The 23016-nt window shown below is 40.5% G+C and overlaps 2 protein-coding genes across 6 annotated transcripts in view; one reads left to right on the top strand and one right to left on the bottom strand.

Moving 5' to 3' along the window:
- Positions 1–207: 207 nt before the first annotated feature.
- HACD4 (3-hydroxyacyl-CoA dehydratase 4) lies at positions 208–11565 on the top strand. Of its 2 annotated transcripts, XM_027722387.2 has the most exons (6): positions 208–392; positions 1258–1385; positions 5366–5478; positions 7878–7984; positions 8718–8849; positions 9574–11565. In XM_027722387.2, the coding sequence occupies exons 1-6, from the start codon at positions 263–265 to the stop codon at positions 9654–9656; spliced, it is 693 nt and encodes a 230-aa protein (XP_027578188.1). In that variant the 5' UTR covers positions 208–262; the 3' UTR covers positions 9657–11565. The 2 variants fall into 2 exon arrangements, with proteins under 2 accessions (XP_027578188.1, XP_039244756.1); XM_039388822.1 differs by lacking the exon at positions 8718–8849.
- Positions 11566–17349: 5784 nt separating this feature from the next.
- Positions 17350–23016, bottom strand: part of FOCAD (focadhesin) — a 96980-nt gene continuing 91313 nt past the window's right edge. For all 4 annotated transcript variants that reach the window (XM_027722357.2, XM_039388793.1, XM_039388792.1 and 1 more), the window contains exons 41-44: positions 21557–21654; positions 20434–20685; positions 19229–19304; positions 17350–17789 (exon numbers count right to left, since the gene is read on the bottom strand). In XM_027722357.2, the coding sequence (XP_027578158.1) occupies positions 17716–17789; positions 19229–19304; positions 20434–20685; positions 21557–21654 (500 nt within the window). In that variant the 3' untranslated portion in view covers positions 17350–17715. The remainder of the gene's footprint in view (positions 17790–19228; positions 19305–20433; positions 20686–21556; positions 21655–23016) is intronic.

Below are 23016 nucleotides of genomic sequence, written 5' to 3' on the forward strand. Positions count from 1 at the left end.
AGCACTCCAGGTGGGGCCTCACCAGACCAGAGCAGAGGGTCAGAATCACCTCCCTCAACCTGCTCGCCATGCTGCTTTTGATGAGGCCCAGGATACAATTGGCTTTCTGGGCTACAAGTGCACATTCCTGAATCATGTCCAGCCTCTTATCCAGCAGCACCCCCAAGTCCTTCTCAGCAGGGCTCTTCTCAATTTCAGCTCTTTTTCTTTGATTTACTAACATGTCCAAAGAGAATGCAATTTCTTACAATGTTGTTGTCATATGGTTTATTATTTTCACTTCCACAGCTTTACCATGAACATGTACCTGTTTGTGTATGACTTAATGCAATTCTGTGGACATTCATGGATATTTACAAATATGATCATCAGGTTCATGACATTTGGAAAAGGTAGGATTCCTTCTCTATTTTCCTTAAGCATTTTAAGACAGATTGACAGACACAGAGAAATATCAAATGAGAGATTAAGTTAAGATTCTGAGTGACTATAATTCAATTAGAAAAATACTCCATTAAAAAGACTGAACAAATTCCTGGTACCTATGTTCTGTCCCTGTTACATAAGGAATGAAGCTCATTTTGCTAATGGGCTTTAATATTCAGCAGCATGCTAGTAACATTTGACTTAGACATAGACCTAAATGTGACTAGGTCCAGTTATTATGGCAAACATTAATCTTACTGAAGCCACCAGGAGAGAAGATGTTAGTGGTTATTGCACATGATTCTCTATCTCCAAAAACATTACAATGTATTTCTCTCTCTATTGCCTGGAGTTAAGACACAAAAATAGAAAACTAGTGAAGATTTATAATGGTGGACAGTTGTAGGCATATAAAATGCCTCCTTTCCGATCTACTTGTTTTAGGCAGTGCCATGCGTACGGATACAGGCGGGAACTCAACATCTCCTCATGTTTAGACATTCCTCATGCATTTGCTCAACATTTCCTCCTATTTAGAAATATCCTAAAGTGGTATCTCTAAACCAACACATCCAGCACAGCGTTTGCCCATAAATTAAATATAGGGAATTTAATTACTATCTCAGCTCCCTGCCTCTGTATCAGCCACACACGGAATGGACTGCCTCTTCCACTCCCTGAAGCTTGGCTTCTGCTACCCAAAAGTTTGGTACTGTGTGAACTTTACTTCTCTACATCTCCAGTGGTGATAGGACAAGAGCTAACCCAGAAGTTGCTTCAGACCTTTACTGTATAACTATCCTCTACTTTTCCTCTTCACTTTGTCTGTAGATTCGTTGGCTGACACATTTTACTCCATAGGACTTGTAATGCGTGTTTGCCAATTGTTATCTATACTGGAGATCCTGCACATCCTCACTGGCATTGACAAAAGCCGTCTCCTCCCCAGGTTTTTGCAGGTAAGACCATTTCTCAAAACTCTCTTCATGACCTGCACATGTCAGCCATGGCCACCCCTGGGGACAAGCCCAGGCTGAACTACCCTGAATGTTCCACCTGCACCCTTCCTCAGGGAGCCTAGTCTGCTGATAGTTTGCTAACTGCAGGAATTGAGTCCTCAGAACTGGGTTGCTTGGGAAAGGATTTCCCACTGAGGGACAAAGTCTCAGGCCACCAGGCATCTGAGAAGGGTTAGGTAGGCCAAGGCCAAGTCACACCATTAAAGAAAATGAGTCCTGTGTGATGGATGTGCTGGGGGAAGGCAAGACAGGGCACAGTTGCAAAGCTCGTGCAAAAGGGATGTCTCTCAGGGCATTTTGCAGCTTGAGTTGGAGGAGGGCAGGACAACATGTCTTTGTCACCAAAACAGAAGAAAATAAAATGTGACAGTCTGGCCAGGGAGTAAAGGCAGATGGGACTGGTACCTCAGTAAGGAGATAGAAAAGATATAAAAAAAGATTGGTGGTTTTGTGAACAAAACAGCAGTTCTTCATCCTATGCAAACAGAATTTGATTTACTGAACCAAAACCAACGTACTACTGTGATAAAACCATTAATTTTAAACTTTAAATATTTAGTAGCACTTTTCTCACTTTCTTTTGTTGTTGTTTTTTTTTAAACATTCACTGAATTGAAGAGCTGTGTAAGGGTTTCAGCTACCAAGTATGATACTGCAATCACAGTCATTAAAAAATGGAAGTGAATGTGCTGTCTGCTCCTGCCCAAACCTCAGCTAGCCAAATTTGCTCTGTTTCATTTACTTGATTCAGAAACACAGGCTGCCTTGTGGAAATTTATGCCCTTCTACAGAACTTGCTGTATTCTGTGAGAGATCAGTGCTGGGAGAGGAAGGAAATTCCAATTTGATTTTAAAGAAGGAAAGAAAACTGAAACCATTGTAATTATGCTTTGTGACATGTTAGCACATATTTTCTTTTTATGAATGTGAAAACATAGGACTTGGGGATTTGCTGGTTGGTTTTTTTTCTGAGCAAGAGAGCAGCAAAAGAGAATCCCATATTTTCCTTCATGCAAAGACAGATGATCCATACAGGAAATGATCCATTGCTGAGCAGTAGCATGTGCTTTTTATCTGTGTGTGTATATTTATATATGTACATGACTCCACGTATATATGTATACAGATTCGGTGTGTATAGGGGCACAATATCAACAGACATTTACTGGAATCTCCTCTTCTTCAAGTAGCTTGTCACTTGCAGAGAAGGTCCCCAGTCTCTGATTAACCCCTGCAGCTACCTTTGATTTATGCATACTACATAAAGGTATGAGCTGCGAAAGAGCACAACGTCTTGAAAGAGAATAAAGGCAAGCAGGCAGGCAACCCCCTGATTTATGCAGAAAAAGAGGTAGGATGCCACTGCCTGTCCTCAAGGGGACATTACAATTGCTCTGAGTAGCCAGGTCTGTGTCCTGCCTGCGGACATGCTCCAGAGTAAGGCCACATGTTGTTTCCGGTTTCAGTGTCTGGTGGCTGCTTTGTGCATCCCATTGTTGGCCAGATGAGACTGCAGTCTAACAGGAACAGAAGACCCACAGGGGGCGCAGCTTTGTAGCATGTTCAGTTTCCTGCTCTTGCAGGTGCTTAACATAGTTTACTGTCTGATTACCAAGTTCCATCATGTGCAAATAGTAAAGCTGAGTGCCTCCATCACTCCCCTTCACAAACCTCTGATGAAGGAAATCTGCCTCTCAGGTTTCTGCTTGTGCCCTAATGAGAGAAGGAAATCCACAGCCTCTTCCACTTCTAGATCACGACGCTGAATTGTGGGTCTCCATAGCCACTCTGTCTCACTAGCCAGTGCACATTCTTTTGAAACTGGGGATGGTGACTTCCTACTGCTTGTCCTTTCTCTCACTGATATGGAATCAGATTCTGATCATTTGACCCATGCTGTTTTCCAATGCATTTCCACCGAGCTGCTTCTTGAAAAGCAAGTGACCATTTGGAAAATCTTCCAGCTCTGACATCTAAAAACATGTCCATCTTTTCATTATCAGGAAGAAGCCTTGGTCTCTAGGGCAATTTCCTGTGGCAACTCCCTGAAATAGCTCTTTATTAACAACATTGCAGAACTCTCTCCACATCTCAGTCTGATGTTAGGGTCAGTAGCAAAATGCTCACATCACCAATGCTGCACTCTTTACTACCCTTCATCTAACAATTTTATCTCAGGTCTATTTTATCTGTTCTCTCCAGCACACAATTCCATTCAGTGCTCACACTGCTTTTACCTTTGTTTTATTTTCCCTCTTGTGATGGTTGTCCTGCCATGTTTCTCCTACCTCTGTTCTATCTGGTTTCAGATCCTGAATCAGTACTTCCAGTTCCCCCATGTTTTTGTCAGGGTCCTCAGCATCATAGTACAAACACAGGACATACTACCTCTCACTTTCTGTTTCTTGGCCCATATATACAGAAGTCTGTCAACATCTGACCTTCTTGGAAATCAATTCCTCAGTTAGGGACCTATGGGATCAGCAACACAAGATGACAGTCAGGAGAGCGTTAGAGGCAGCAAAACCATTTTTAGCTGTTGTGGCCCTCAGTGCTTTCCAAGATGAGGAACCAGATCCCCAGGGGATAGACATGCTTTCTTTCTGTATGAAAAATTGCTCTCACGTAATTTGGCTGAATAGTGAAGTGAAGGCTGCTTTATGCAACAGATGTGGATTGCAAAAAAAAAAAAAAGTTTGTCCCAAAATGATCCATACAGGAACCCATAAACATTATGTAGCAAAACTACCACACAAATTGGCTAAGAGGCAAAGTTCTTATTTTGTTTAAGGTAGGAGTAAGGGGGAAAGGGGGCACCAGTGAAGAATAACTGTGCTTATAAAAATAACCTTGGTAATCCATTTTCATTTCACAACTTTTCACTGACTTGACACCTCAACCTCTGAAATCATTAAACCTAAGGTATCTTATGGAAGACATGGCAGTGGGTAAAAAAAACAAACAATGAAGCCATATTGATTCATACCAACTGATTAGATGCATGTTTTCTCCTTCAACACTTTCAAACAGAGTGTAAATCAGAGTGAATTGGTAATGTTCTCGGCGAGCCTGACAAGCAAATTCTTGGCAGTACTAATATATTTACTTTGCAGGGCAGGGCATGGATACTGTTAGGAAACTTTTCCAGGAAAGCTGCAAAAAGACAAACTTGTTTTTAATTTCTTGAGCTTTGGTACCACAAAAGTCTTTATTTTAAGCTGGGGACACTGCCCATTTAATCCACTTTTATCTCTTCATTTGTAAAGGCATACCTTGTGGGTTGGATAAAGTTCAACCACTAGAAAAATCTTATAAATGCTGTGGCAATCATTCACGTAAGTGACAAGCTTAAATCCACCTCCCCCAGTCAAGAATAAGATGGAAAGAAAGACAGGAATTCTGCTTTTCCTCCCTCTTTCTGCAAATCTTACATGACAGAGATGCCTTGAGACACAGATCTCTTAAGTTATGGCAAACAGAGCTGGGAGTGTGAGATTAGTACTTTCCGGCACACTACCCCTCCAAGAAGTGCCCTCTGTATCCCACTGCCTCCCCCACAGCCTACAAGCAAGGAAACTCATCTCTGCTGGCCCTCCAGGCACCCATGTGCAGTGGGAGTAGTCCTTGCTTCCACGACCTCAGCCGGTTCAGCCACAGGTTTCCTTGGCTACAAACCCAAATCATGCCGGTTGGCAAGCAAACCTCCACACTTACCACGGCAGATCTGTGATGCTGCAGCCAGCAGTCTCCAGTTGCCTGTGCTGAAGGCCAATGGGATCTTGAACAAAAGCAGGCCAAGAAACAAAACATTCACTGCTGAATTTGCATAAAGGAAACTGGATCCACCCGTGGCCAAAATGGCACAGAAATAACAGCTACAGAAGGTGCTACATGAATTCAAAATCCTCTTTTCTTTTCAGATCACTGAGAGAATAATTGTTTTATTTGTCGTGATCAACAGTCAGGAAGAAGTTCAAGGGAAATATGTCGTGTGTGTTTTATTTTTCCTTTGGAATTTATTAGATGTGGTCAGGTAAGGAGTCAACATCAAAACCACGAGGGGAAAATGGGTTATTCTTGCCACCAGAAGCCCACCCTTACTGTGCAGCAGGCTCACTGAATTGTTTCAAAATTGGTAAAGCATATTATCCATTTTAAGTAAAGCTTGAACCTTGTAAGTTACTTACTGTTTTTTATAAAAATCCACATGGTTGAGAGGCAGAGTGACTTAAAAATATAAGACAGAGTAATGCAGTAACATAATGCATTATCATTTGTAGTTCAAAGGCTTTGCCTTTTTTAACAAAAATTTAAAATGAAATCACAACTACCTTCCAAGGAACACCAATTTCCGAAAGCGATTTACCATCCTGTTGCTTTATTTTTTTGTTTTTATCCACTTTGATCCAAGATTGACAGCACAGTATAGCACGAGCAGAACTTCTTGCTAAAATGAAAAGACTATTCTAGGTTAATTGCACCTGTGCTTTTCAAAGAGCCAAGAGGTCCCGCAGCAGAGATGAGCATTTTGGTGTAGTAGGGCATATATCACACCACAAGGACAACAAACATACTTCTCAAATGTAACATAAGCCTCTATGCACCTCAGTTTGTAGACTTACAGCAGGTAAAACATACAGAATTAAGAAGCATTTTAAGAAGCATTTTAAGAAGCCCTCACAGTAACCTACGTATGGCAGCAAAATCTTTTTTTCTTCTGCTAAATAGCTTTCTGCTACTTTGAATATATTGCTTAGGGGACTGACTGAAAAATATGGATTTAGGCAGCAAAGGAAATGCATGTTATAAAAGAGATCTAAAAAAGGAAAGTGTCAGAACTGATAGGGATTTTAAGCCAGCTTCAGAATATTTGTACTACATGTGTTAATAGACTACTACTTGTATTGTTTTTATTATTGCTCCATCCCATTTATTTTTGAAGCTTGTAAAGCTAAAATAGTAGAACTTAATCTGAAATGAAAGGGTTCTGTGCAGCTGGAGAGATGTCAAAAATATAAACAGAATTGGCTGTAAAGTCCTGTCAGTGCACAGTAATTCAATCAATGCATCATTAATTTTCTACCATTGCTAAAGAACATGCTCCAGCATCACAGCAGTAATGGCAGTTGCTTAGTAAGCAAAATACTGTAGTCTATAGCAGCAAATGACCAATTCAAATAACATATTACAACTCATATAGGTTTAGAATTATTGCCTGATTTATTTTATAGCATCTGTGTCACGCCTAGTATCTCAAAGAAACATCTATGTCTAAAAGTGCAAAGGGATCTATCCCATCCAACTAATCTTGAAATATTACAAGTTCTTCCACATAGTCCTTCAGGGACATAAATATCCCTGAAGGACTACTTACTATGCATTGTGATTAATGGTGGCCATGAGCAAATTCTGCAAGGTTTTCTATACCTGATCTTTCCTGCTTATAGCATGAACAGCCCATGGAGTTGTATAGAGAGGGAGTAGCTGTGTCCTTTTCCTGTTTTGTATCAGGTTGAGATTCAGCTTTAAAAGCAACAATAATAAAAAATGGAGACAATCCCAAGGTTTCAGAGATCAAACTTGAGAGAAAATGGTACAGTTACAGCCTATCAAACTCTTCTACAGTCCAGGTATGATGCAAAATGAATCAATTAATAAGAAGGGAATATAGAAAGTTTGTTTAATGTTGGTTTCATCTATCAGAAAATCTTGGGTAACAGATTTTCATATCTCTAGCAAGACCACAGGGCAAAAAGCCTTTCAGCTGACCAAAAAAGTGATCAGACCTGTTTCTCAGTGTTTGGAAAGCTGCTGTACCACTTTAAGATCAAACCAGAATTAGCTCATCTTTGGAGACTGAAGTCCTAAGCATTCTGGTCTCCCAGTAACAGCCACAGTAAGAATAAAATGATGAAACACATTGGAGCACAACTGTGTTTTTTTGCTCCTACTACCCCTTCTGAGGTCTAGCATAGGAGCAGATGTACTACAGAAGGTTAAGTTCCTGCAATTACCTTCCTGTTTAGCCTTCTCCAGCAATGATTTAGCTAGCTCAGCAGTCACAAATTAGCATTTTCTTAGTCCCAAGTGATAGGCATATTCTACCTGCACCTACCCAGATGCAATATCCCCATCTGAAATTCATTTTCTAATGGATCAGTATGAAATCATGATGTTTCTGATGGAGCTGTCTGTCTGGAGGGCTCTATTGCTGTCTGCCTGCTCTGGGGTAGCACCACAGACCCACCTCTCCAAAACAGTGAACCATCTACTTTTAGGCTATGGAGCCTTAAAAAAGCCGTTGCTCACTCTGAAATTTACTGAGATAGGCAGCTCCAAGCTCTTCTGCAATTCCTTTGGATTTTTCAATAACATCTCTTTATTCTAAAAGACTCATGCCCTCTGAGCTCATCTGCTTTCCTCTTGCTGCAGATACACTTACAACATGTTGGCAAGGATGGGAATATACTACCTACCATTGACATGGCTCAACTTCTCACTGTGCATCCCACTTTATCCCCTTTCAGTTCTGGCTAAAGGTAAGGAAGTGGGAAAGGTACCAACAACTTGCTTCCTCAATATTCTTCAATAAAATGTGAACACTTTAACTGCCATTTGCGTTTAAGGTAGTTCTTCTTGTGTTGCCAAAGTTGTCATAAATGTTTATGTATCTTCATATTAACCTGTATGTCACCTCTCTTTCTCTTTTCTGTTCTTTTTTCTTTAATAGGAGCTCTCTGACGTTTGGAGTTTGTGTGTCTGGTGGGGTTTTTGTTTGGTTTTGGATTGTTTTTTAACAATATAGGAAAATGTTCATTTTTCTAAGTAAAGCAGAAAAATACTCTCGTAAAAGACAAACGGATTTCCCCATTCCAGACTGAGCACATTAGACAGCAAGTTCCAAAGCTGCCTTCTCCCCCATGAGGTTGACCTTACTGGTTTAGGCCATACTTAGCAGATCATCACACTTACTTCAAGAAAAGTGCCCACTGAGAGCACACTGAAAGGACTGTAACTACAGGATTGACACTGAATAGGAAATACTTGCTAATTCTAGTACTAAGAGCAATTAGCACCTCAGTCCTACAAAACTGAACTCAAGGAGAAAATGTTCATATGTGTATTAATATATATGAATGTGAATATATATGTATATTAATGCATAGGTATATACAATACAGCTGTTTGTGCTTTAAAAGTAATTAACTGTTACACAAAGCTTTTTGATGATCTTCCACCTCCTTTTGACTAAGGATTTACCATGTTTTACAGCATTTGCAATTTGTGTATCACTGCCTTATTTTGAATATTTTGGCACATACTCCATCAAGCTACCATTTCCATTCGCCTTCTCAATCTACTTCCCCTATGTTCTGAAAATGTACCTACTAGTGCTCTTTACAGGTAAGTATCTCATCTTTCAGAAAGCTGGGTCCCAAGGCAACTGGGATGTCTATGGCAACAAAAAATCAAGTCAGTATTGTGCCTTTCACAAACTCTGTCTCTGCCACATCTTCTGCAGACCACTGCAGGGAAGTGCATCACCACCTGTTTTGATTTCCAGTATCTTTCAAATACAAGTTTGAATTTGTAAGATACACTATGTGTATGAGGTATAAAAATACAAACCAACAAAAATTGTTTCAGTGGTCCTGGCCTTACAGCTACTTAGCGAAGCTTTCTTTTTTTGTTTTGTTTTGTTGTATTTTTGTTTTTTTTTTAAATCAATTTCCATTTGATCATACTCTTGTTCTGTGCAATTATTGCTCATTCATTTGTGCTAGCTGGGATGAGAAGTTATATCTAAATTAACACTTTTACTGCTTGATTATTCAAAAGGATGAAAAAACTAGCCCACTCCAAAATCTGCATGTAAATAGACTCCTTCTCCTCCTCATCAAAACACTTTTGAAAAATTTGGACATTACAGACAAGTCTTTGTTCTGTCATTGACTTTAACATGAATTTGAAGGATCTCAGCTTTATGACGCAGTGTTCTGTTCCTAAGTACATGGAAGGAACCCTGCAAGGTTGCCAGACGAAGGCTCCTACTGCTCCTTCTAAATTTATTCAAGACAGTTTTGGACTCTGCTCCCTTGTTCTTACACCATTTTCTGTTTTGATTCAGGTATGTGCTTTATCATCCAGAACCTCTTCTCCGAGAGAAAGGCACACCTAGGGACAGGCAACATCAAAACCAAAAGAAGCTAAGTTGATATTTTGTTTCGAAATACAAAATATACTCCTAGTGGACTGCTGCATATCATAAGTTAAAAAGAAATTAGACGAAGATTTTTCAATGCAACACTCCTCTTTGCATGTACATCATCTGGCTGTGTAGAGTTTTCAGAAAGGCAGGTCTCTTGAATGCACCTCAAAAATGGAGCAACTTCGGAAAACTTTTGAAAGTTTTAACTAAAAATTACTGGAGTTTTTGATATTAATATATTTTTTCTAACATATATTAGAGAATTCTGAACAAACTGAAGAGTGCCTCCACTCACAGTCACACCAACAAACCTTATTTCGGTATTAATTCTTACCTCATTGGCAACAAATACTCTGTAATGACAATTACCATTTAATCTGTAAGATTACTTTATATTAGGCCAACATGTATGTGACTGATATATAAAAGTTAAAAAGGCTGGAACTGGATCTCTCAAGGAGAAGCCAGAACCTTTGCAACCTATGAGACTCACATGCTGATTAGCCCCAGGCACTCACATTCTGGCCCATTCTTCACTTAACAAAAGAAGATTCCAGTACATGCAGCTAAACCAGAAAGGCAAGTGATCAGGTACTCAACTACTATATATTCAAGGGGATATTTAAGGAGCAGAAATAAATACTTATGATCATGTATCTGCCATGACTTGCCTCTCTCCCCTCAATGATTTTCTCCCATGCTGAACAGCAGACAGATGTGTGCAAAAGAAGTGGGATACAGTCAGGCCAAATACATGTTGCTCTTTAAAGGGAACTGAATGACTACCAAAAACCATGTGCAAAAATTTAGGCATTTTACTCAATTGCATTGCTCCTCATACTTCTGCAGGACTATCTGTGAGAATGCAACTAGATCATTGGCTCTTCAGAGGTTGGGAATTAAGAATACAACAGCAACACAGTGGATTGTACAGGCAAAAGTAGCCAAATAACTCATTTTGGCTGGCAGGGGCTTTTCTGATGTTTTATTTGTATTGATTATCACCTGCATTTCAATTCAAATAGGCGGGGCCGAAAAGTGAGGCTAACTTTTTGAGTTTGACTGAAAACTGTGGGGAGGGAAGCAAGATAATAGTAGGAGGGAATATAATAGGAAAATAAACACTATCACAATATGAAGAGGCTTTTGCCTGTAAGACTTTTTAAACCATGTAGCCTAAGAAGTTCTATAAGGAAACAGAGAAGCTAAACTAATGTGTTATGAAAGGTCACCTACTATAATTTTTATATATTTAATATCTATGGCAGGCAATGCCTGCAGACTATTGTGACCACTCTATTTGCAAACCATAAGCAACAAGATCATGCATGCAATAGTATAGGGTCAACTCTGGATTCTTTTTTTTCAAAGCACTGGAAACAGATAGGAATTTGGAACTTACTAGACAAACACAAGTACTTCCACTTTGGACTTCTGTCTAATCCAAACTGATTTCAGTGTGAACAACGTGAAGAAACATCTAGAACAACTGAATAAGATGACAGTTTTGAAGAGGATAGCCCGAATAAATCCATATGAAACCACTATATAACTTTGAAACATGGACATTATCCCCCTTGGAAATTCAATCTAATATGTTTGTTATCAAACTACCTGGAGTTAACATACCCTGTAGGAGGAAACATCACATATGATATTGTATTGGGTCTACGTGGCAAGGCTTTGGTACTGTAGAAGCTGCAGGAATGGCCTCCATGAGAAGCCAGGGGCCTCCCCCATGTCAGAAACAGCTGGCTCTAGCCAGTTCCAAAATTGAGCCACTGCAGGACACTGATGAGCCAAACAGCAAAAATGGTGGCATCTCTGTCAACATGTACATAAGAAAAGGTAAAAAAATGTTATGCAGCAGCTGTGAGAAAGAAGAGTAAGAAAAATGTGAGAGAAACAGCTCTGCAGACACCAAGGTCAATAGAGAAGGAGAGGAGGAGCTGCTCCAGGCACTGCAGCAGATTCCCCTGCAGGCCATGGAGATCATGGTGGACCAGGCTGTCCCTCTGCAGCCCATGCTGAAACACGCTATACAGGAGATATCCACACTGCAGCCTGGGGAGGACCCCATGCTAGAGCAGGTGGCTGTACCCTGAAGGAAGCTGCAGCCCATGGAAGGCCCACACAAGAACAAGTTCCTGGCAGGAACTGTGGCCCATTAGGGACCCAGGCTGAAGCAGCCTTTTCCCAGTGGATTGTACCCAATGCTAGAGCAGTGCTTGAAGAATTGCAGCTTGTGAGAAGAAACCATCAAGGTCTGTATCCCATGGGAGGGACCCCATGCTAGAGCAGGGGAACAGCGTGAAGAGAAACATGCAGCAGAGATGAAGGTTTATGAACCAAGTGCAACTCCCATTCCCTACCCACCTTGCACTGCTTGGGGAGGGAGGAGGTAGAAGATTCAGGAATGAAAGAGTAGAGCTGACCCTAGGCAGAATGGAGGGGTAAGGAGAAGGCAATTTTAGTTTTGTCTTTCTTAGCATCCTACTCTATTTTTAACTGGCAATAAATTAGTCTTCCACAAGTTGAATCTGGTTTTCTGATAGTGAATGGTAAATGATCTCCCTATCTTGACCCACGAAGTTTCTCCCTGTCCTGTTAAGTTGCTGGAGTGAGAATGGACATCTGGCAGCCAGTCGAGGTCAAACCAACCGCAGATTAAACCATGTTTATTATTTTATGTTAAAAAACTGTTATATCACTGAGTCTTGCAGCAGTCTAAAAGGCTAGAATAGGAAAAGGATTCTTTGAAATTCACTATGGGGAGGACTCCTGTAGGCATAGATATGCTTTTGGAAGAATTCGTAAGGGGAAACTAGAACTTGCTGTTCCACTTAGGAAGCTTTTCTCCCTATCCCTTCTGCATTTCAGAGAAAGCTGCAGGGAGAGCTGTGAGTAAGCTCTCTCTGGAATGCAGGAGAGATTAATTTCACAGACATGTACAGGGCCTCCTTGGGCCAGAGATGGTGGGGGAGGAGAAAGAGAGGATAAAAAAAGCCCTGGAAGAGCAGGGGAGCCTTTTCTCTGAGGCCCAGTGCTGTCCTGCAGCACTGTGAGGTTTTTGTAAGATTTTAGCATCCTTGTCTTTGAAATAAACCTTTCTGAATCCTTTCCACTGCCTTGGCATTTTTGGGTAAAGTATCTGCATACCTTACAACCCTCAAACCCAAACTGCAAGAAAAAGGCATGAACCTAATGTCAGAAGAATTCCCCACCTCCTTCTGGTACAGAGGTAACTTGAGGCAGGCAACTGGGAGATCCAGGCAGTCAGACTTCCATGTGCGACGACAGCAGGCCACTGTACCTTCAGCTCCAATGCCTCACCTGAGTTTCTGGGAAAGCTCTGGATTGGGCAGGCAAAAAGATGTTTAAGACAATGGCTTTTATGACAAAGAGTTGTACTTCAATGATTGTAACCTGTTAGAGAGGGATGGGATCCACTTGTCTAAAAATGGCAAGAGAATCTTTGGCAGCTTATGTTCTCCTGGGGCGTAGGCATGGCAGGATGGATCGACAAGGGGAGAACAGTGGATGTTGTCTACCTTGACTTCAGCAAGGCTTTTGACATCGTCGTAGGTAAGCTCAGGACATGTGTGTTAGATAAATGGACAGTGAGGTGGATGAAGAACTAGCAAAGCTCAGAGGGTTGTGTTCAGCGAAACAGAATCTGGTTGGAAGCCTGTAGTCAGTGGCATTTCCAGGGATCAGTAATGGATCCAGTCTTAATTCAACTTGTTTATCAACAACCTGGATGAAGGCATCAAATGCACCCTTCAGCAAGTTTGCTAATGATACAAAGCTGGTGGGAATGGCTGATAAACCTGGAAGCTGTGCTGCCATTCAGCAGAACCTTGATAGTCTGGAGAGTTGGGCAGAGAGAAACCTAATGCGGTTCAACAAGGGCAAGTGTAGGGTCCTGCACCTGGAGAGGAATAACCCCAAGTACCAGTACAGGCTGGGGGCTAAACTACTAGAGAGCAGCTCTGCAGAGAAAGACCTGGGAGTCTTAGTGGATGACAAGTTAAACGTCAGCCAGCAGTGAGTTCTTGTGGCCAGGAGGGCCAATGGTATCCTGGGGTGCACTGGGAAGAGTGTGGCCAGCAGGTCGAGGGAGGTGATCCTGCCCCTCTACTTGGCCCTCCATACTTGAGGAGAATTGTGTTGAATTCTAGACTCCACAGTTCAAGAAAGACAAGGAGCTACTGAAGAGGGGCCATCAGTGGGCCACAAGAATGATCAGGGTTCTGGAACATCTCTCTTATAAGGAGAGACTGAGGGAGCTCGGCCTGTTTAGTCTGGAGAAGACTGAGAGGGAATCTCATCAATACATATAAATATCTCAAAGGTGGATATTAAAAAGGTGGTGCCAGACTCTTTTCAGTGGTGCCCAACTACAGGACAAGAAGCAACAGCCATAAACTAAAACACAAGTTCCCCCTCAACATGAGGAAGAACTTCAAATTGAGCATGGCAGAGCATTGGAACAGACTGCCCAGGGAGGTCATGGAGTCTCCCTCTCTGGAGACATTAAAAACCCACCTGGAAATCTGCTTTTGAGGACTTAGAGATCCACAAGTGTTGGTCAGTCTTTAAGAACCACCCTTTAGAAGCACAGGAGCAGGCTGTGCCAAAAGTCAAACAAGACAGGCAGAAGAGCAGCTTGGCTGAACAGAGGACATTACTAACTAGCTCCCTAAAGCACTTAAGATTTCCTCTCCTGAAATCCAGGGTAGCAATTCTGATGACCTTTTTTCTCATTTACACCAAAAAATTTAAACTGAACCATTTCATGGTCACTGTGGCCAAAAGAGACACCTACCATCCCATCTCCCATGAGTCCTTCTCTATTCACAAACAAGTCAGAGGGGCATCTTTCCTAGCTAGCTCACTGAATACTTGTGAGAAGAAATTATCTTCAGCATAATTCTGGAACTTCTCAGACTTGCTTGTCGCAGTTATGTGTGAGAAGTTGAAATTTTCCATAAGGACAAGTGTTGGAGGTGCCCCAAGAGAGTCCTATGAGTGGTGGAAGAGACTTAATGAGGAGAGATCAGAGGAAGAGGAAAAAAATATCTCAGAGTGCTCCTACGCTGTCATGCACAAGATATGATCATCATAACCACGAGAATGCCTATTTCCAGTGTTTTACTTAGTTATACAATTGTTCCCTTGTTGGTATAATATGTTTTATTATGAGAATGTGTGATTCCCTTCTCTGTGCCCCTGTTACCTCTTCTCCTATTGGTTCTATGTAAACCCTTTCCTTATTTGTCCGACCCTGCTGCATCGCAGTACTCCCCATAGATGGCTTTTCATTTGTCCATGTTTAGATAAGTTCCACCCCTTGTTACTGTGATTGGCCGCTCCTTGAATACTTCTCCCAGTCTCCACCCTTTGTTCTAGCAAGTTCCCTGCTCTCCCTTTATAAGCCGGCGTCCATGTCCAATAAACGGCCATTCTGTGTCACACTGTGACTTGCATGCAGAGTGGTCCTTCTGGGTCTTGCTAAAGTGGGGGTTACAGCTCTCCCCCTGTCAGACAAGGGCTACTGATCCAGAGATTTCTCCTCATTGTCTATAGATTAAATAGTCAGTGCTGGCGTCATGGATGACTGAACAACAGCAGACAATGACATCTGCTTTGTTTTCCATCCCCCTTATTCTCACCCAGGGGGTTTCAGCCTTAACTGTAAGGACTGTACAGTCAAACCTGTTCCTCATACACAGTGCAACTCCTTTGCCTCATCTGACCAGCCTACCCCTCCTTAACAGCCCATAGCCCTGCATCCGAGCACTCCAGTCATGGGACTCATTCTACCAAGTCTCACTAATCCCAAGGATATCACAGGTCTGGGAGCTGGCTAATGCTTCCAGTTCATCCCGCTTACTTCTTATATCTTATATCTGGTGTACCAGAATTTCAATATGCTTCTAAACTCTCAGTGCTCCCTGCAGCTGTGTTAGCATTGCCACCCTCAGGCCATGCCATGCCATCCCTTGGCTTACATTTTTTACTACACATGAGTAGAAATTCAGTTAATTCAGATGTTTATATACTGCTCCACTACGCAAACTAAAACACAGCAAGTAGGCATCACCCAGTGGTTCCCTTTAAAAAAGACAAAAATTTCATCTGAATTAAAATGCTACTACACATGCAAACTAAGATAAGTAAAGGTATAAGTTAGCTTGAAACAGTACATTAGAGATGGCACTATTAAAATGTGACATATTTGGCTTTGTTAGATGTTACTTAGAAGTATACACACAAATAGAAACGTCATCAGCTAAGATACTGACTCAGTGACAACTGCTTTCAGTGAGTCATTCTGCACATTCACCTTTAGATAGTCTTCTCCATATACAGCTGCATATGCAGCATGAAATTACAATTAATTATACACTATTTTGGAAACACAAACAAGTACTGCACTAATCCTCCACACACTCAATCACTGAAGAAATGTCCAATCACTGTGGGAAGCCCACTGCCATTCCACAGTAGCCTTGTTGGATGAGAAACAACCCCCCCCGCTCCTGCCAAGAATCATAGAATCAAAGCATATTCTGAGCTGAAAGGGATCCACAAGGATCACTAAGTCCAGCTCCTGTATCTGCACAAGACAACCCCAAGAGTCACATCACGTGCCTGAGATCATTGTTCAAACACTTCCTGAACTCTGTCAGGCTTGGTGCTGTGACCACTTCCCTGGGGAGCCTGTTCCAGTGCCCACCCACCCTTTGGGTGAAGAACCTTTCTCTAATATCCAACCTACACCTCCACTGACATAACTTCAGGCCATTCCCTCATGTCCTGTCACTGGTCACCACACGAAGAGATCAGTGTCTGCCCCTCCTCTCCCTCTCATGAGGAAGTTGGGACTGCAATGAGGTCTCCCCTCAGACTTCTCTTCTACAGGCTGAACAGACCATGTGACCAAGAAGTCAGAGGAGAATTTCTTTCACAGATGAAATGTTACCAGTCCTGAAAATAGGAGAATTCCCGCAATGAGGTGTGTCTTCTAGATGTAGGGTGGTGACATTTCCTTCAAGCTGATCAAAATTAACAATTCTGTCACTAGTACTGTTTCAAAAGACATTAAGGAACAGTGCCCAAGCAATTATATTGAGTTAATTTTTGTCTACTCCAGCAAGGAGGATTTGTAAATACAAACCCTCTTTAAGATCTGTCTTAGCGAGACTGCAAAGTAGCAAAGTTCTCTGTTCCTTCAGAAAGAGAAAAGTATTAAATAAGAAAAATAGCACAAGCTAATCTACTTAAGATGGTAAAGGTGGAAAAGAATTGCCGTATTGTCTCTTTTTCCTAGAGTCAGAGAAGAATTCTTTTTATGTGCAAAGAAGGGTAAAGGAGACAAAACTAGTAATAAGTGGAAAGAAAATTGCAGCTGTCTTGGAGCTGCAGATTTAACAGCCATCATATCATTGACTTATTTCAGTGATCCTTATAAAGCCACTGCAAAATTGACAGACACACCACCCCTTTCAGAAACGCTGCTCACACTATACACCTGCTGTAACTGCTCACACTATGTATGTGTTGTCACTATTGCACAAGAACATAGTGTTATTTCTAAAAAAAAAAAAAAAGGATTATCAGTTAAAAAGTAATGCTCATTCAGAAGTCTGTTACACTAAAACACATTTCAGTAAATAAGCTACATCCAAACAAATTTCACAAGTTTGTTTTATTTCCATCTATTCCTACATAGCTTCCATGAACTAAAGGAATATTCCACTCCAGCTTGCAAGGTTCACAGGTGTCACTCAACTCAATTGAAACTCAACTGAATATGTCTTTCTCATTTATATTCAGCATGTTTGAAGAAGAACACCAACCCATCAGTTAAAACCAAAATATTTGTTTTCATCTTAGGAGTCTTTATAAGGAGGCAAAAGGGTAAAATAAAACAATTCAAAACCCTCTGATAGGAAACGTCTTTGGAATTTGGTTTATTGATACCTGAGTCATAATATTATGTTTTCAAGTATGAACAGTTTTCTTCATTGGATAAGATGCAGTGTGCACTGTATCTTACCACCCATAAGCTTTAGTCCATACTGCTTTCTTCTTGAACTCTGCAAGAGATCTCAAGGCCAGAAGTGTAACTGTGAAGACAGGGGAAAATTAAATTAATTTTGCAGTCCAGACTGGAAAAGATGTGAGTGTATTTTCCCTACTAATTTTACTAACACAGGTATGGGTTTAATTCTCCTTTTACTGACTCTTTTCATGACTCTTCCACTTTTTAGTATGACTTTTTAGTATTACTGACACTGTTTGCAAGGTACACTAGTCTCTACATCCCTCTGAAATGTGATGTTGTACTAGGCATTTCCTATGCCATAAATGGCATGTCTCCTACTGAAATGACATCACATCACCTAATAATTAGTCTATCACTTAGGCACATAGATGAATCACACTGCAGAAAGTTTGAATGCAATGAGCAATTATGCAAGAGGGGAGATAGGAGGCACTGGGAACAAGAGAAGCACAAAGTCGAAACTGTGCAACTCACTGATTCCTTAATTCAATTTGTAAAGATATATGTTTAGACAAAATCCAGTAGCCAAATTAGTAACAGTCTAGTTATTCAGAAGGGAGTTTCATGTTCTAGCACGTAAAAGCAAAAAAACAGTGCAAAGCTCAAGGGGAACAATGACTTATCTCAATCAGGGCATACTGAGAATCTACTGTGTTTATCAGAATCCTCTGATATACAGAGGAGATTCGCCAATAGCCCTTGGCATTGCTTCTGGTGGAGATCAGCAGACACAACAGGGAAATTTATCAGAGTGACTGAAGACTGCAGACCCTCAAAACAAGGCTAACTGTCCTAGTAATGAAAAGAACTTATATCTGGATTTCAAGAAGCCTTGTTTAGGTCCAAAAAATCAGGTGATCCAAAGGAGGTGGCTTGTGTTAATGGAAGGAAGCACAAGAGCACTTACTTCACTTGGAAATATTTGTAGTGTCCTCTTAAAATGACTTGCACTGATTGTATTCACAATCCTACATATGTAGGTGAGCAATGGGATTCATGTTAAGGCCACAGGCTCCTACTGCAATTCAAAATATCATTTACTTTCCATCTTTATTTTCAGATATGTTTTCAGCAACCCTCACTCCTCTTTCCTTTTTTTTCAGACCACTTCACTAGGCTGTCACTGTCCATCTCCTATCCCTTCCCTACAGTGCAATCTTCAGTTGCACCTAAGTTATGTGATTTCTCTTCTAGTATTGGAGTGTTTCTGAACAGTATGTTGCATTTTATTTTTAAGAGTAACTTCAAAAACAACGGACAGATCCATCACTGAAATAAGCCTGTAGGACTAGATGTACCTTTAGGTCCTTAGGATCCTCAGTGGTACATAGTAAGCAGATGAGACAGCAAATATAAGAAGGTGTTACAGACAAGAATATTAACTTACTTGTGACAGTTTTCTTAAAGACAAAATACAGCTCATCTCACTTCTTTTAACAACTGCATTTTGATCTGTCCTGATAGTTTCGAAAAATAAGGACCCAATTAAAAGTATCTTACCTTTCAGCAGGTCCATGGAAGACTTTGATAATGCTTCCTTAGGACTTTCCATCATATTGATCAGCCAGTCAATAAACTAAAGATTGAAATATGAAGAAAAGTCTCAATTAAAAGAGCCTCTGCATCAAAACATGACAAATTCTTTTCAGTTTGACAGGCAACATCTGATTGCTGCTAAATTCAATTATCTAATCAGAGGCAGTGACCAATGAAGCTTCTGCCCAGAGTATCCAAATGCCCTGTAGTACATCTCACTGTCAGGGCAATTTTTCCCACAGCTGGATCTGAAACTCCCTTTGTTCCTTCTCATTATCACAGCAATAATTCTTTGCAATGAAGAAGGCACAGTAAATAGTTTGCCACCATCTTGCCTGTTCATGCCTTTAACCTAATAATATGATTCTTTCTTATTAGTCTCTTGTCCAAATGTTCTACTGCAAATCCCTCAGAACTCTCATTGCCTTTGTTCCTCTTTTGACCTCTCTCATTTTTCGCTACTTTTCTCTGGCAGTGTGAGGTGTCTGGGCGACAATGTAGTATTTCAAACTTATAAGGATGATTTTCAGGGCAAGACCTCAAATTCTTCCTTAAAGCCTAATTAGGCCCTGCATTTCTCCCACATTCTGAATTCTGACTTCAGTGGTAGCTCTGAGCACAGGAACCTGCTCAGAGGAATGAGTTCCTAACAGATTCTGGTTTCCACAAAACAGCTAACTATTAATCTAAAGGTTTATAACAGCATTTCCGCATATATCAACTAGGTGCAATCTACAGTAGGTCTGACAAATTAGGCACAATTTTCCACACTTATTTTCAACTCATACTTGAAAACAAATGATACAAACTACAAAGAAGACATTTGATTGCCCCTAATTGATACTGTTGCATGACCAACTGTTGCAGGGGGTCTGTTTTTCAGTGTTTATAAGACTGAGTTGCTACCAGCAGCTCCAAACTCTCCTATCATGACTGTACCTTCTAAAGAGTTTAATTCCCATCTTTGGAATTATGTTTTTCTTTGCAATCCTCCCATTTTACTTCAGCAACTACATTCACATCTGATTAAAAATAAAGAAAAGTGATATAACAATTCATATGCAATAAATGTAGAGGAAATAACTGCTCTACCTAAGACCCAAGCTGACTACTAAAAATGGGGTCCTTTCTGACTCTTGTAAAATGCTTACCACTACACACAATTTTACCTTCTGGGTTTGCTCTTTCCAAGGCTCTTTAGCCAGCAAAAGGGAAATGCTGCTTGGAAGGAGAGTGAGAGTTTCTTGCACAGCAAACTTGTCAGTTGGGTGCTTGCCAATGTGATCCTCAGATAACTGCGGTAATATCGTGTGGTGCTTCCATGGTGACCAGTCAGCACTGAGGCCAAGCAGTAATGGTGCACCATGGTCAGCCCAGGCCACCACAGAAGCCGCAAACAGCCACAGGAGAAAATCTATGCACTAAACAGGAAAAAGGCAAAAATGCACTTTTATTAAATGAATAATACAAAAGGGGGGGAAAAGCCCAATTAAAAAAACCATTAAAACAACAACAAAAAAATCCATCCAAGGAAGAAACCAACCACAGAACCAAAATCCAGATAGCGACTTGCTCTTCAAAACAATCATCTGAAAATTCAGCTAAAACTCAAAATGTAAGAACAAAAAAGTGCTTAATATTCTTCCATGCTTTGAAACAGCTTATGCCTCTTTCTAAATTCAAACTAAACTGTCTACAACAGAAAGAAAAGAAGAAGCACACTCTTTTTAAATCATCCTTTATATTAAACGTTTCATTTAAAATGGAGAAATAACTTCTTCATAGCAACCTGACTGTTGAGTGAAATCAGAGATGCTCACCCTTTTGGTGGCTGGGAAATATTATAGCAATGTAACAAATGCCTTTCTGATCTAAGCAGCAGCTTATTTTTTGTCCTCAAACAGAAGACCTAAACAACATTACTTCTCTAAAACTGTCCAAGCCCCCTCAGAAACAGCAGAAACAGTTCTGACCTGCCTAGACAGTTCTACGAGTAAATTCAAAATTTTCCTTCAATTGTTCTAAATACAGTAAATGTGAAGTAATTATTTCCTTTAGCTTCTATCATAATTTAAATGTCAAGGTCATTTTAGAGTAAGAGTTTTAAATATTTATTCATTTACTAAACACACATTCATTCACAAAAATTGTGAATGATCTTCCTCTGTGGAGGAAAGATCACAATCTTCTAAAATATAAAAGCATGGGGAATAACACTTATAACCGAGGAAGAATGTGAAATATATCAGAATCTCCTTTTTTCCTGTTGCAAATTATTTTCACAGCATGTACCTCTTTAAGATTGACATTTTGTAAGAGTATTGACTTGTATGCTACATTGCTGATGCAGCCCATCAGGTCTAGCAGCCAGTCCATTCTTTTCATAACTCCTAGAAAAAGAATAAGAACATTGACTCATGCAAAACACTAGAATGCACTGATTTTCATTAAAAAGCAAGCACAGAAAATCACTATAGAAAGTACTGACTGTAGAAGAATAATGATCACCAACATGGTTGCCACTGAGAGAAGACATATGAGCCTTTAAAGAGTACAGAAACTTTGATTATAATGCAGGGAACACATTGAACACACAGAGAAAAGAATGCTGAGCAAAAATTGTTTCACATAATGGCAGCCTGCAGACCCCACTAACCAAGTCTACATACATGACCACAGAACTCTAAAGTCTCCCTCAAGTTTTTGCCCCAGTACTTCATCTAAGTCTAGCACTAATGTCACTGTAGATTGGGCAAGAATGTGGGCAGTGCTGTGAAAAGGCTCCTACAGTGTTGAGAGGATCAGTAAAATATGGCCAAGGCACACAAATAAAATCAGCCCTCAATTCAACCCAAGGACGGAACACATTTCACTGATCCAGATTCTGCTGTCCATAACCTATTGTATCTCCTACAAATTAATTCACCTTTGAGACCATGTCACTTCATATGCTACCATTTCCATGTAATCTTTACAAGTGCTCTCTTTCACGCTGCTCCTCTTTTACCCAGGAAGCCTCACTTCACTCAACTGAAACTCAATATTTTTTGAAGTTCTTCAAACACAGCTGGCAGCTAAGGCATCTGGCAATATAATGCATTCAAGTTGTTCTGTGAACACAGGCAGACAAAGACCCTTCTGCCATGAAAATGAGACGTCATTCTTGTCTCTTTCTGTTGTTTCTTCCTCCTTTATCTTTCTGTGTGATTCTCCTACTTCTCTTGTGTCAGCCTCAGTGCTCTGTCAGACCCATAGCTGAGCCACTCCAAATCCTTAACCCACCAGATTTGTTTCCTGTGTTAATTCAGAGCAAGCTTTTCAGGAAAGCAGGCTATCTCCCTGGTTCAATCAGTTTCATGGGAACATCCCCCCACCTACTGTGTCACACACCCCGCTAAGTCATTTATTACATCTTAAGGTTAGCAGAGTGGCACTATTACAGGTCTCTGATGTACAATGTACATTCATGACCTTACACTGCTTTACACTGAGAGTCTGAAATGAGTGGGAGACAAGGATCTAGTCAAAACTCTGGTCTGTAAACCATCTTGATGAGATAAATAACTTGTAGCTGAACCATGAAAAAATAAAGAATTGGAGAAAAACATAAAAGCAATGTTTGATACAAGTATTTGAAGAATACAAAAATTCTGAAGACAGTGGTTTCTAATATGGATAAATTTGGAAACACTTGGATTAAACCATCTTAGAATTATTTTAAAAGCATCAGTGTAGATTTATCAATATCTGTT

Source organism: Pipra filicauda, unplaced genomic scaffold (genome assembly GCF_003945595.2).
Source record: "Pipra filicauda isolate LSUMZ 115617 unplaced genomic scaffold, ASM394559v2 scaffold68_size4259465_pilon, whole genome shotgun sequence".
In the NCBI taxonomy this organism is placed as follows: Eukaryota; Metazoa; Chordata; class Aves; order Passeriformes; family Pipridae; genus Pipra; species Pipra filicauda.